Raw genomic sequence first — 12,390 nt, forward strand, 5'->3', positions numbered from 1 at the left:
TGTGGAGGGCTGAGGATGTGGAGGGCTGGGGATGTGGAGGGCTGGGGATGTGGAGGGCTGGAGATGTGAGGTCCTGAGGATGTGGAGGGCTGAGGATGTGAGGTGCTGGGGATGTGGAGGTCTGAGGATGTGGAAGTGCTGAGTTGGAGCCCAGGTGTAAAGGGAAGAATATCAAAATTCTCTGGGAGAGAATGACAGACAGAGTTTGAGGCAAATCCCTAAGGAGTGAGTGCCTGACAGAAGAGGAGGGGTTAAGCAGAGACTTGGGCTGGATGGCACAGAGGGAGGGCACAGGGCAAAGAGAGCTGTTGTATTCAGGCTCAGAGAAAAGTGAGGCAGAAGCCAAGCTACAGGGGACTGTGGAGCCAAAATAAAAGTGGCAGACAAGGCCTGCCATGCAGTTCTGTGCTGCAAGCTCACAGAGCGCATCACTTGGTTTTGTTGTTAGTGGTATTTTGTTGGTTTTAGTTCTTCAGAGTAGTCCTGAGAAGTGGGCATGACTGTTATCAACACTCCTTTAATACAGATGAAAAAACAAGTGTCCAGAGAGTTAAATGACAGCTTAGAACTAGACACAGGAGATGACAGAGATGGGCTTAGGTGGCCATCAGTGGATGGCCAGGGCAAGTACAGGCAAGGTAGGAGTCTCCCACCTCGTGCACTATACATTTGTGCTTTGACTTGCTGAGTACTCCCTTAGGAGCTGCTGCCATCACCCTGCTGAGCCACCGCCTGAGCCAACTTCATTCCTGGGCAGCAGAAGAGTTGTATCCCTGAAGGTGTGGGGGCTGTTTGCCACAGTGGGGTAGAAGGGGCTATTAGGCTCACACCAGAAGGCCTCAAGCAGAAGTGGAGCTTATTGGAAGGGCTTACAGATTGGGTAAGAGAGTTCAAGAGCAAGGTTGGGAAGGATTCAGGAACCAAAGGATACTGGGCAACTGTCTACCTCTGAGCTGGGTGCCACAGGAACACCATGGCTGGGCACCACTGGCTCCAGCAAGATCCAGGCTTCTAGTTTCACTTGCTCCAGAGAAGACTCTGAGCAAGTGCTTGTTTGGCTGGACCTAGGCTGCCTGCTACTCATGTGTGGAGCCAGGCTGTCCCTGGATTCCTCCCTTCTGTAAAGGGAGGTCCTGGAACTCCCCAGTCGAGAGAACAGACATTTCAAGTCTGGGTGTTGAGGAAAATAATAAAGTCCCCACATGTTACATTTTTCTTAGCCTATGTATAATTTTCAGGCAGTGCTATATCTCACTAAAGACACAAAATGGTTGTAGTGACAGTGTATAAACTTTGATTGTTCTGGCTTTCTGTCACATAAGCTCTGGTAATTGTCTAATACTGGAGGTGGCCAGGGATCTTGGGGCTGGCAGATTGGCACTTTGCACAGGCCTCTTTTGCTAGGTGCCTGAGCACATGTATTAGCAGTGTGCCAAGATCACAGCACAGTAACATGTGAGTATGTTGAGTAAGATACCTGACTTCAGCTTTCTCATATTCAGACTGGAATTCCTGCTTCCAGGCCAAAGGGTTCGTGCCAATAGGGTACTGACAGGAGACAGTGACTTCCATTGCCCAACCCTGCTTCTCCAGAATTCCCTGGGTTGTCCTGTCAGGCTACAGAAATGTTAATGTCTCTGAAAAGATAAGTAACATTTAAGGATTCCATTTTATAGACCAGAAAACCAGGAGCAGAGTTGCAGATGGTGTTCAGCCCATGCGCTGGCATGGAGGCCTGTTAGGTGTGTTATCTGTTGGGCATGCACTCCTGTGAGCCCCTAGGCATGGTGCTTCTTCAGAGCTTATAGTCTTTTAGGAATGACCCTCATGCTTACTCATTGGTCCCCTGGTGTGCATACGTCTGGGAGCTGGGCCAGGTCAAGGCACATCCGCCCACCAGAAGCCTGCTGGGTGAAAATTGCCCAAGACTCACATACAAAGAGCTCCAGGGACACAGGGGGAACCGCATTCCTGACTGGGTTGTTGGGAGCAGAGGATCAAGGATTTACATAGATAATTAACTTTAAAATGTTTCAGTGGAAATTGGATCTCTTCATCTCTCTCCTTTCTCTTGCCACAGCCCTATCCTGATTTCATGGTGCTTTCTGCCATGTTCTGCTTCAGCTCTCCCTTCGTGGCAAAGTCATTGATAATTGTGCTCCCTGCCCTGCTCCCCACTAGACCCCAACCCCTTTTGAGGACATAACTGTCCTATCCATTATCATGTCCCCAATACTACAAGGGAGTATCTGAAACAATTACCTTATAAAGAGAAAGGCTAGTTTATCTTGGCTCACCATTTTAGAAGGGTCAGTCTATCATCATTTACCCTTATTGGCTTTAGGCTTCCAGTGAGGCAACACATTGTGGGAATATATGGTAAAGGGAAACCACTGCTTCTTGGCCAGGGGGCAAAATAGAGGAAAAGGAAGGGGCCTGAGCACATGACCTAACTAACTCTCTTAAGGGTACTCTGCATCCCCTGACCCTGTGTGCCTCATTGCCTGGCTCTCAGAGTCAATCCTCAAGAAAGGCATAGGGAACAAATGAAATGTGAGGTTCTTAGACTAAAAGCACCATCCTGGTTGGAGGGGCAGTCTTTTAACACATGGTACTTTGAGGGAGAGTCAAGGTCTGAACTATAGCTCCAGTCCAGGCTGTTGCTGCAGGGTAAGTGCGTGGTAAACATTTGCTGAGAAGATGAAGGGAGCAGAAACAACTCACAGCCCAGAAGGAGAGACGCGTACCACTGCATATAGCTGAGAGGGGTGCTGCTTGAAGGAGTGAGCATCGGGGGCCATATACTGTCACTTCACAGATGTCAGGGCTGCTCCAGAGAAGAGCAGTTGGGCTGAGCTCAAGACCAGAAAGAAATGTAGGGCAGACTGTACCCACCTCTGACAGCCAGGGAGTTAGTACTCTGGCAGATGTTGAACAGTGGGACTAGACTCTGAATGATTATGTTTGACAGTCCTTTCATCTGTGCACAGGGAATGCAGGGGTCATGAGAAGCAGGCATGTGTTTACTGAGTATCTGCTGTGTACTAGGTATGTTCTTGGCCACCCAGGTTGGTCACAGCTGGCAAGACAGACAGTAGAGCCGTTGTTGCCATACCCTGATGGGCTGGGATGAGGAGACATACAGGGAAGGTTTCCCAGAGTTCACAGTACCTAAACTGCATCTTCTAGAGGAGCAGAGTTAGCGAGGGGAGGAGGCAACATGAGAAACGTGCACTGTAAGAAGCAGTCTGTTCCACAGTGTGCATGTTTTGGGGTGGACAGACACAACATGAAGGCTTGATGGGGATCAAGAGTCAGGGCTAGCTCTGTAGGGTTATGAGGGGAGTTCAAAGCTGATCTTGAGGATGATTAGGACAGATCTGATGATAGGGTTTATTTTGTTCTGCTGGTTGCGGTAGAGAATTGATCAGGTGAGCAGATCGTGTTTAGTGCTTGGGTATAAAGAACAGACTTAGCAAAAGATAAGTTCATTTTGGATAATGAGTTAACTTACAGTAGCTGAAAAGTGCCCAAATGGAGATAGCCAATGGGCCACCAGGATGTAAATCTACAGAAGAGGATGGGGTAAAACAGCACATGGGAATTAGCAGAACAGGAAGCAGGGGCAGGCAGTGGGTTGGTTGTTTTGTTTTAATTTAATTTAATTTTTTTACTTACTCACTTTATATACTATTCACTTCACCCCTCCCCTCCTCCTCTGAGTGGGTAGGAACTGCCTGGGTATCCCCCCAACCCTGGCACTTCAAGTCTCTGAAGGAGGTTGTGTTTACCTAAAAGAGAAAAGGTTGAGGCTAGAAGGTTTGGAATTCAGCCTTTGGAAATGCTAGGGGCGAGGAAGAAGACAGCTTGCAAAAGTAGAGGAAGGAATAGTAAGATGTACAGAAAGCCAGGAGAGAGTAGCTCCTGCAGATGGAAGTAGCTGGAAAGAGGGCTCCCTGGGTCCAGTCAGATGCCAGTAGCAAGGAGGCATTCACCAGTATCCAGTGCAAGTCCACACATGTGCACAGAGGAGAGACTGGCTTATGTTGGGCCAGGAAGCTAAGAGCAGAATTGTGCAGTAGGTTGCCTAGCATATCAAGGCTGTGAGTTCCATTCTCAGCACCACAAAACAGAAACGGGTGATGAGCCTTTTCCCTGGTATAGAGGGAGGAGCACTTGGGGCCTGCACTGGGATCATGCCTTGTGCAGAGGAAAAAGAATCAGATAAGGGTACCAAGCGAGGCAGAGAGCTCCACCATGTTGTGGAAGAGTAGACTGCCCTGCATTCCCTGCACTCACATGCTGGCTACTCTGTTTCCTTTTCTGGGGCATAAGTGGTTGTTCGCTAAGCTCTCAGCCTCACACAAGGCACCCACAGGTACACAGAGGGGCAGACAGGCAGTAGCTATGGGGGGCAAGGGCCAGAGAGGAGTTCCTAGAACTCATATTTGGAGCCTAGAATAGCAGTGAAAAACAGAGTCAGGGAGAAAGGCAAATCATCCTAACACTGTACCCAACACTGTGTTCCACATGTGACCCTAGGAAAAAGAAGAACATTCTCCCAGGATGTTGCTGGGAAAATATAGGTTTTGTTCTCTTTCGGGACAAGGGTAAATGAGGGTAAATCCCTCTGTTTTATGTAAGTACAATAGGAGAGTCTCGATTGAGGTCATCTGGCCTGGTTATTTGCTCATGTCTCTGGACTCTGTAAAATTTGGATTTTGAGAAAATGGAGCCCCTCAAAACCAAGGCGTGTATGGTCCGTTTCTGAGCACAGTGCTGGTTTCTGTGGTGTCATAAATGCTGTTCAGGTTCTGACACCTGTGAATGATTAACATTTAGTTTTATGTCTTTTGCTAATATGTCACTAACATCTCTATAAAGCTGTAGCTTAATTGTTTCCACAGATAATCAGGCAGGCAAACATAAAGACAGGAGGAAGCATTCGATGGATGCCAAAGCTGTTTCCTCCAGAGCAAGTGATGGTGAGTGGGGGGGCTGGATTGTATAGACCCAAAGGCAGGCTGCCCAGCTCTGTAGCCTCACTTCCTGGTCTCCATGCACTGCACAGTCACAGGAAGAGAAGGCCCCTGTATGAGCCCTCCACACAGGTAGACTCTACTGTGAGCCTTTGAAATGAGTCAATAATAAGGAAAAATCAAAGAAACAGGCACTATGTATTCTATATCATTTTCAAACTCTTAGCAGTAGATTTGTCCATTGATCTGCTGTCCTGATAGGAATCACATATTTGGTAATTTTGAAGGATAGATTCCATTTAGTTTGCAGTTAGCTGTGGAAACTTACTCTTTGGAAGTGGTAAGCTTAATTTGGAGATTGTAAAATTCTTACTAAGAAAACATTATTTAGCCTGAAGGTGGTGGCACATGCCATTAATCTGAGAGGTAGAGAGGCAGGCAGATCTCTTGTTTGAGGCCAGCCTGGTCTACATTAGAGTAGATGTCCCCCCCCCCCTTTCTTTTAATGAACCATGAGTCCGTTGAATGCTGCCGGCATCCCCATGTCATAGGGCCGATCAGTTGAATGCTGCCGGCATCCCCATGTCATAGGGCCGATCAGTGAAGCACGGGTAACCTGCCAGGGCAGCATTTTCTTCCCGCTTCCTGTCAGCTGCCAGGAGCTCCTCAGCTGCAGCTTGGCCTTGGGAGCTCCTCTGCACAGAAAGCCACTTCACCTTCTGATTGCATCCGTGTATAGAGATGCACTGAGTGTCAGTATTCTGGCCTTTACTCAGTAACTTGGTGGACTTGTATACTGTTTTTATATCTAAGAACAGACTAATGAGTGCATTTGCAGACTTCAGAGTCCTCTGTATACATAGAAAATTTTCTATCTTTTATTTATCTCTTACTTCATTGTATTTATGCTAGTTGATTTTTTTCAAAATAATTTTAAAATAAAATTTTCTTTTAGTTGACAGATTTTAGAATTATGTATATTTATCATAGACAACATGCTATTTTAGACTATGTATATATTGTGAAATGACTAAATTGAGCTAGTTAACAAATGTTTTACTTTACATCCCTAAAAATCTCTCTTATTAGAAATTTTTAAGGGTACAATGCCTGCCATCCACTGCTCTCTATTCCAATCCTGATAAACACTTTTATTATATTCCTAAATAAGAGCAAATCCTTTTCTGATGGTGATAACATAGTGGGGGTTTTGTTTAATGACTTTATGGTATAAAATGTAATGTTAGTAGCCATATGCTAATTACTAAAATTTGATTCCAGTTTTGTTGGTCCTCTAAACTGACAGCATTTGAGAGTTCGTAGCCTGGTTAGCCAGTATCTTTTTGGGTCTGTTTATTTGAAGGCAAGTTGAGACTGAGGCACCATATTTTTGGGCAGTCTCTAATCCTTTTCCTGCCTTTTGGAACCTTAACAGTGGGGTGTTCATAGACACACAGGACTCCGGGAACATTCTTTTCCTGCCTGTACATTGTCCAGACTTCCCTCATCTTAGAGGAACCATGCCTGGACATGACCAAAGAGCCTGGCTGTGGTGGTGTTGCCTGGTTAGCCTAGATTAAACACCAGGAGAAAGCACTAGGGAGATCCTTGGAAATCCCAACCAGAAATTAATTGATAAGGCTTAATCCAGTGCTTCCACCTTATATGATATGGAGCTGTTTTCCAGAACATCTCAACTCCTGGGGACCAGCAAAAGGCATAACTGAGGTCTTACTGTTGTAGACACAAAAAGAGGTTGTTTGGCCTTGAGTTGCCAAACTGTTCCCTGTGTTTTCTCTGGCCTGTGACATCTGATGTTCAGTCCATGGGGTCATATGTGCATCCTAGCACGTAGATGTGAAGGAAGCAGAGGAAGGACAGGGGGAAGCTCAGCCAGTGTGCAGTTACTCCTATGCCTCTGTGTGCAGCTGAGCGCACTGACACCCAGGAAGGGAGGGGATGAAGCCCTGGGTGTCTAGACATATGCCCAAGGTTGAGCACACTCTGATTTCTCACCCCTTTCTCCACAGTTTCCAGCCAGAGAAGACATTCCTCTTTGGCCCGGATACATTCTATGATGATTGAGGCACCCATCACCAAGGTCAGTCTTCACTGAGTGTGCAGGCCCCTGGAGCCCCCAGAAAATTGTTTCTCTGACAGAAAAGCAATAATTAGAGTGCTCTTTCAGTTGTATAATATTTTCTGTCTCCTCTGAAGAAAGGATGGGTGACAGAGACAGAGACCTAAGATTAATATGATGGCACAGTCACTGACTATTATCATCTGACTCTTGATTGCTCTCTGTTTTGAAGGTTACAAAACTCAAGTCTTCTATTTCCATGATTTAGGTAATCAATATTATCAACGCTGCCCAGGAAAACAGTCCTCTGCCTGTAACAGAAGCCTTGAACCGTGTGCTGGATATTCTGAGAGCCACTGAGTTGTATTCACCACAGTTTAATGCTGAGGACGATCCTCACGCCACCGACCTCGTTGGGGGCTTAATGTCTGTAAGTTTATTTTCCCAGGCTACTATAGCCTGTCTGTTCCTGTTTGCTTTCTCAGAGATTGTCTGAACAGGGCTTTAAAAAGGCAAGCAGAGCACCTATGTAGGGCTCAGTAAAGCACATCTTCTCCATGGCTTGTGTTCAGCTGTGCTTGGATTAAGGGGCTGCCTGTTGCTTACCTCCCAGGGAATCCTGAGCTTGGAGCAGCAGAAAGGAACAGTGTTCTAAACAGTCCACTGATACCCCTCTCCAGTGTCACACAGGGTTTTATAAGTCATCTATTTAAATAAGACATTTCAATTGTATTAAAGAGTTGTTTTGTTTGTTGTTTTCTGTTTGTTTGTTTGAGGCAAAGTTTCATCATGTAGCCTTTGCTGTCCTGCAACTTGCTAGGTAGACCAGGCTGGCCTGAACTCATGGAGATCCACCTGTCTCTGATAAAGTGTATATACTACCATACCTGGCTTGTCTGGGAAAAAGAAAAACCATTAACACAGTGGTAGGGTGCAAATCCTTGAGTTCTATCTCCAGCACAAAAAGGAACCAACAAAGCAAACAAAGGCCACACACCCTTGCCAGAGTGCTGCACGATGAACTGCAGAGTGGGAGACTAGCTCCTGCCTTCTGTGTTTAAAAAGGGCCAGGGGCCAGGCATAGCTTCACCTCCAGGGCTCCCCACTAGCCTTTGGACAACTGTTTAGGGAGAAGGCATTAAGGAGTCACTACATGAGCTCTTGAGCTCAGGCACCTCCTCAGCCAGTGCAGAGTAGCACTCTTACAAGCAAAGACTACCATTGTTCTGCCCACTGTCTTAGTTACAAATAAAACTTGCTCCCTCCCAGTTCGCAGGGAGTTCTAGAAGGAAGGGTGACTCCTGGTGCTAAGCTCTAACTCTGGTCGGCTGAGCATGGGGAAGGTGGGTGGAGTGTCCTGGGGCTTGTGGGGGAGAGAGATGGTGCCCCAGAGCATACAGGGTACTGAGTGATTAGTCCAGTCCTCAGAGACGAGGGAGGAGTCCACTTAGAAGGTGAGAGAGAAGTGTTTCCGAGACAGCTGAGTTTGGAGAAGAAGAAAATGAGGGTGACCTGAGGGCAGAGGGTGGTCGTCACTAGGGCAGGCAGTAGTTGGTCCTGGAATAAGGTCATTTGGTCAGCTCAATGGTCATCCTGCCTAAGCCTGGGATCCAGCAGCAGAGCAGCACCCAGGAAGTGACTAAATTTGGAGTTGACCACAGTGGTCAGCCTGCTGGACTGGGCAGTCTTGCACTGGGCTGTGCTGGATTATCCTCTGGAACTGTCCTTCTGGGTTATGCATTCGGGAAGGAAGACCATGTGACCATGCTTTTTCTTGTCTCCTTGATTTTCACCAGGATGGCTTACGAAGGTTTTCAGGAAATGAGTATGTTCTTGCAACAAAAAGTAAGTTCTGTTTTTAATGTCTTAGATCACTATAACACCAGTAAATGATGTTCTCATCAGTAAGCTCTGGGTATGCCGTGAAGCCTCAGAAACAAAGCAGTCACTTCTGATATAGCATGGCCCACCCCAAACACCACATGCCACGAACCTGTTAATGTTTTCCAAATTCTGTCACTCTGCAGACCTTCCGCCATCTTCAAACAATATGCCCGCCCCCATCTCCCTTCATGATATCCCACCACGGATTGCCCTGGTCATGGAAGATGAAGAACAATGGGACTTTGACATTTTTGAGCTGGAAGCAGCAACCCAAAATAGGTAGGTGGAGCTTGTTTCCTAGGGCCTGTACAGGGAACCCCCGAGCAGCACAGGCGTGTGCAGGGCTGTTCCTTGGGTGGGACAGAGGCTGAGGAAGGAGGAAGGGAGCTTCAAGTTGAGTCAGTAGGCCCCAGGCAGTTTGCCCAACTCTGATGGCTTCCTTAAGTAGCAGGTTTTCCTGTGACATAAGTCCCTAATTTCTCTATTATGTGGTACTATATAAGGTAGCAACAAAGAGTCTCCTGCCCCAAAACCTAGAACCAAAATGGTTAGTTACACATTTGATAAAACTAGCCTCAAATCTTGGTTGCCATATTGGTGGCCCACACAGAGACTCCTCCCTAGTTATGTTCATCTGCTTATGGTTGCTGACTGGGAGTTTGGGTTTTGCTGAATAAAAGCTCTTAACACAGGGTCTTGGCACATAGGACTGGGCATCCACAGCCAGTGCCAACCAGGAGTGAGGTCCAGTTTTGGGAGAGGTGGCTCTGCTAGGCTGTGGGATGATTCACCAGGTCTCATCCCACTGGGTGAGCTGTCTACACTGAGACTCCCACCTCACACAGCCAAGCAGTGGCTAAGCATACTCCATAACAGTTGAGCCCCTGAGCACCTGGCTCACATTCCAGAACCATCACAGCTTCGAAAGTGTGTAAGGCAGACCAGGTTGAGTACATGTCGATCTATGAGATGGCTTCTGTGGGGCTGATTTCCTAACCTTCTAAGCCAAGTCAGTCAATCTAAGTGCTGTCTAAGGAAGGCCTTGCTTGATAGCAGCTGGTCAGTTTCTCAAGGTAAACTCCTTTAGACTATAACACCCACCTCCAAATTGTTGAGGTAGTCAATCACCCGATGTGTGTCTCCGTCCAGTTTATAGTCACTTTGGTGTAGTTTCCTCTAGGTAGGACATCAGAAGTAACACTCAAGGATAGGATTACAGGTAGCTTGTGTAGTCCAGGAAAGGCATGGTTCTGAAGACTGAACCCATGCAGCAGGGTGGGAACTTACCCCCAGCAAATCAAGATGCCTAAAGAAGGCTAAGGCTCACATGGAATGCAGCGCGGCAGTGCAGATCAGTTGCCCTGCTTGCTCTGCATTGTGGCTTGAATGTACTTTTTTTGTCTGAGTCTCTTTAGAACTCAGGTGACTGTTTCTTTGCTCTGTTTTATATTGTGCATATTTTTCTTTGTAGGCCTTTGATTTATCTAGGTCTCAAAACGTTTGCTCGTTTTGGAATGTGTGAATTCTTACGGTGCTCTGAGACAACACTGAGATCGTGGTTTCAGATTATCGAATCCAATTACCATTCTTCTAACCCCTACCACAATTCCACACATGCTGCAGATGTGCTTCACGCCACTGCATATTTCCTTTCCAGAAACAAAATAAAGGTAAGTTCACATTTGTGTTCCTCAGTTAAGAGCAACATAGGCAGAGTCGGAGGCTTGTGCCTCAGCTGCCTCGATGCGTGGTAGTGTAACCACTTCAGCGTGGACTGAAGGGAAACCAGCTGATAGGTTAATCTGTGAGTCCTCAGGGAGAATGCCAATCAAGACAGAGCAGGGCTGTCACTTTAGAGGAAGGGGGGCTTTCAGTTTGAACCTAAGGGCACACTGATCCTCTTTTAGGACCCTCACCTAAAGCCCTGACCATTCCTGACTGCCCCCCCCCCCCACTGCCCCTGCTCCCTCCTCAGCCCCTCTCCAGCTAACCCTCTGACTCAGGCAGAGCTTCTCATTTTCCTACCCTGGGAGGTCACTCCTCTCTCCTGGTCCCTCTGCAGCATTCGCACAGCGCTGCCATTGTGTTCTTTCCAGAGCAGCAGTCTGACCATGACTGTGTGAGCAGCTTTCTTCCCCTACAGGGACTCAGACTTCAAACACTGGGACTGCTAAAGCTCTTGAGACACGCTACCCTGATGAACTCCCCTTTCTTCTCCCCCCGGCCCCCTGTGCCTAGGACATGCAGGCAAACCATTCAGGTCACACCAGACCACTTTAGTGTCTAAAGCATTTGTCTAGGGCCAAGAATGGCTACAGCCACACAGGACCAGGTGTACCCTACATAAGCTATGTGTGGATGCCCTGGTACAGGGTGGGACCAGCGATGTTCCTTTCTCCCTATGAGGGTCGGACCTCATAGATCTAAGTCTTTTGGGTCCTTCTGTGATACCACCAATTTCTTGTTGTTGTTTTTAATATGGAGTTGGGCATTTGTACCAGTTAGTTTTTGTCAACTTGACATGAGTTAGGGTCATGTGGGAGAAGGAGCATCAATAGAGAGATTGCCTCCATCAGATTGCCAGTTAGCATGAATGGGGGCATTTCTTGATTAATGATTGATATGGGAGGGCCCAGCTCACTGTGGGTGGTGTTTCCCCTGCACAAGTAGTCCTGAGGTATATAAAAAAGCAGGCTGAGCAAGCCAACAATCAGTGTTTCTCTGGTTTCTGCTTCAAGTTCCAGCCTTGGCTTATCTCAGTGATAAGCCAAGGTAAAATACACTCCCTTGCTCCCTGTGGGTTTGGTCAGTATGTCATCACAGATGAAAGAAGCCTAGGACAGCAGGGCGGTGGCGGCACACGCCTTTGATCCCAGTACTTGGGAGGCAGAGGCAGATGGATTTCTGAGTTCGAGGCCAACCTGATCTACAGAGTGAGTTCCAGGAGAGCCAGGGCTACACAGAGAAACTCTGTCTCAAAAAACAAACAAACAAACAAAAAACAAAAAAGAAAGGAAGAAAGAAAGAAAAGAGAAAGGAACCTAGGACAGTGTCGACCCCTGGGCTCTTTGCTTGCTGGGCAAGAGGTGGAGCTGGCCTGGAGCCCAGTGCCTTTATATTATAAAGATCAATACCAGGACCAAAGGTGGGGTAAGAATGGAGAAAGGAGGCTGTCTCCTCAGCCAGGGTGTGTGTGCTGGGGGCAGTGTCTGGGTTAAAGGGACAATTTTTGCTGTAGTTTGTTGTTTTTGAACAAGTACATTCTAAGCTGGCCTAAAACAGTAGATATTTTTGAGATAGGATCTTGATCTTATGTAGCTGAGGCAGGCCTGGAATTCCCTATGTTGTGGAAGCTGGTCTCAGATCCTCCTGCCTCTACTTCCAAAGAAATGAAACAAAAATGTAGATGGTTTTTTAAAAAAAAAATTTTTTTTTTTTTTTTTTTTT

At 47.0% G+C, this 12,390-nt stretch overlaps 1 protein-coding gene across 3 annotated transcripts in view; it reads left to right on the plus strand.

Annotated features, from left to right (window-relative positions):
- Positions 1–12,390, plus strand: part of Pde8a (phosphodiesterase 8A) — a 129,275-nt gene that overhangs the window by 103,281 nt on the left and 13,604 nt on the right. For all 3 annotated transcript variants that reach the window (XM_031387172.1, XM_031387171.1, XM_031387173.1), the window contains exons 12-17: positions 4,908–4,985; positions 7,010–7,080; positions 7,328–7,489; positions 8,856–8,904; positions 9,087–9,222; positions 10,415–10,613. In XM_031387172.1, coding sequence (XP_031243032.1) covers positions 4,908–4,985; positions 7,010–7,080; positions 7,328–7,489; positions 8,856–8,904; positions 9,087–9,222; positions 10,415–10,613 — 695 coding nt within the window. The remainder of the gene's footprint in view (positions 1–4,907; positions 4,986–7,009; positions 7,081–7,327; positions 7,490–8,855; positions 8,905–9,086; positions 9,223–10,414; positions 10,614–12,390) is intronic.

This window comes from Mastomys coucha, unplaced genomic scaffold (genome assembly GCF_008632895.1).
Source record: "Mastomys coucha isolate ucsf_1 unplaced genomic scaffold, UCSF_Mcou_1 pScaffold21, whole genome shotgun sequence".
Taxonomy (NCBI): Eukaryota; Metazoa; Chordata; class Mammalia; order Rodentia; family Muridae; genus Mastomys; species Mastomys coucha.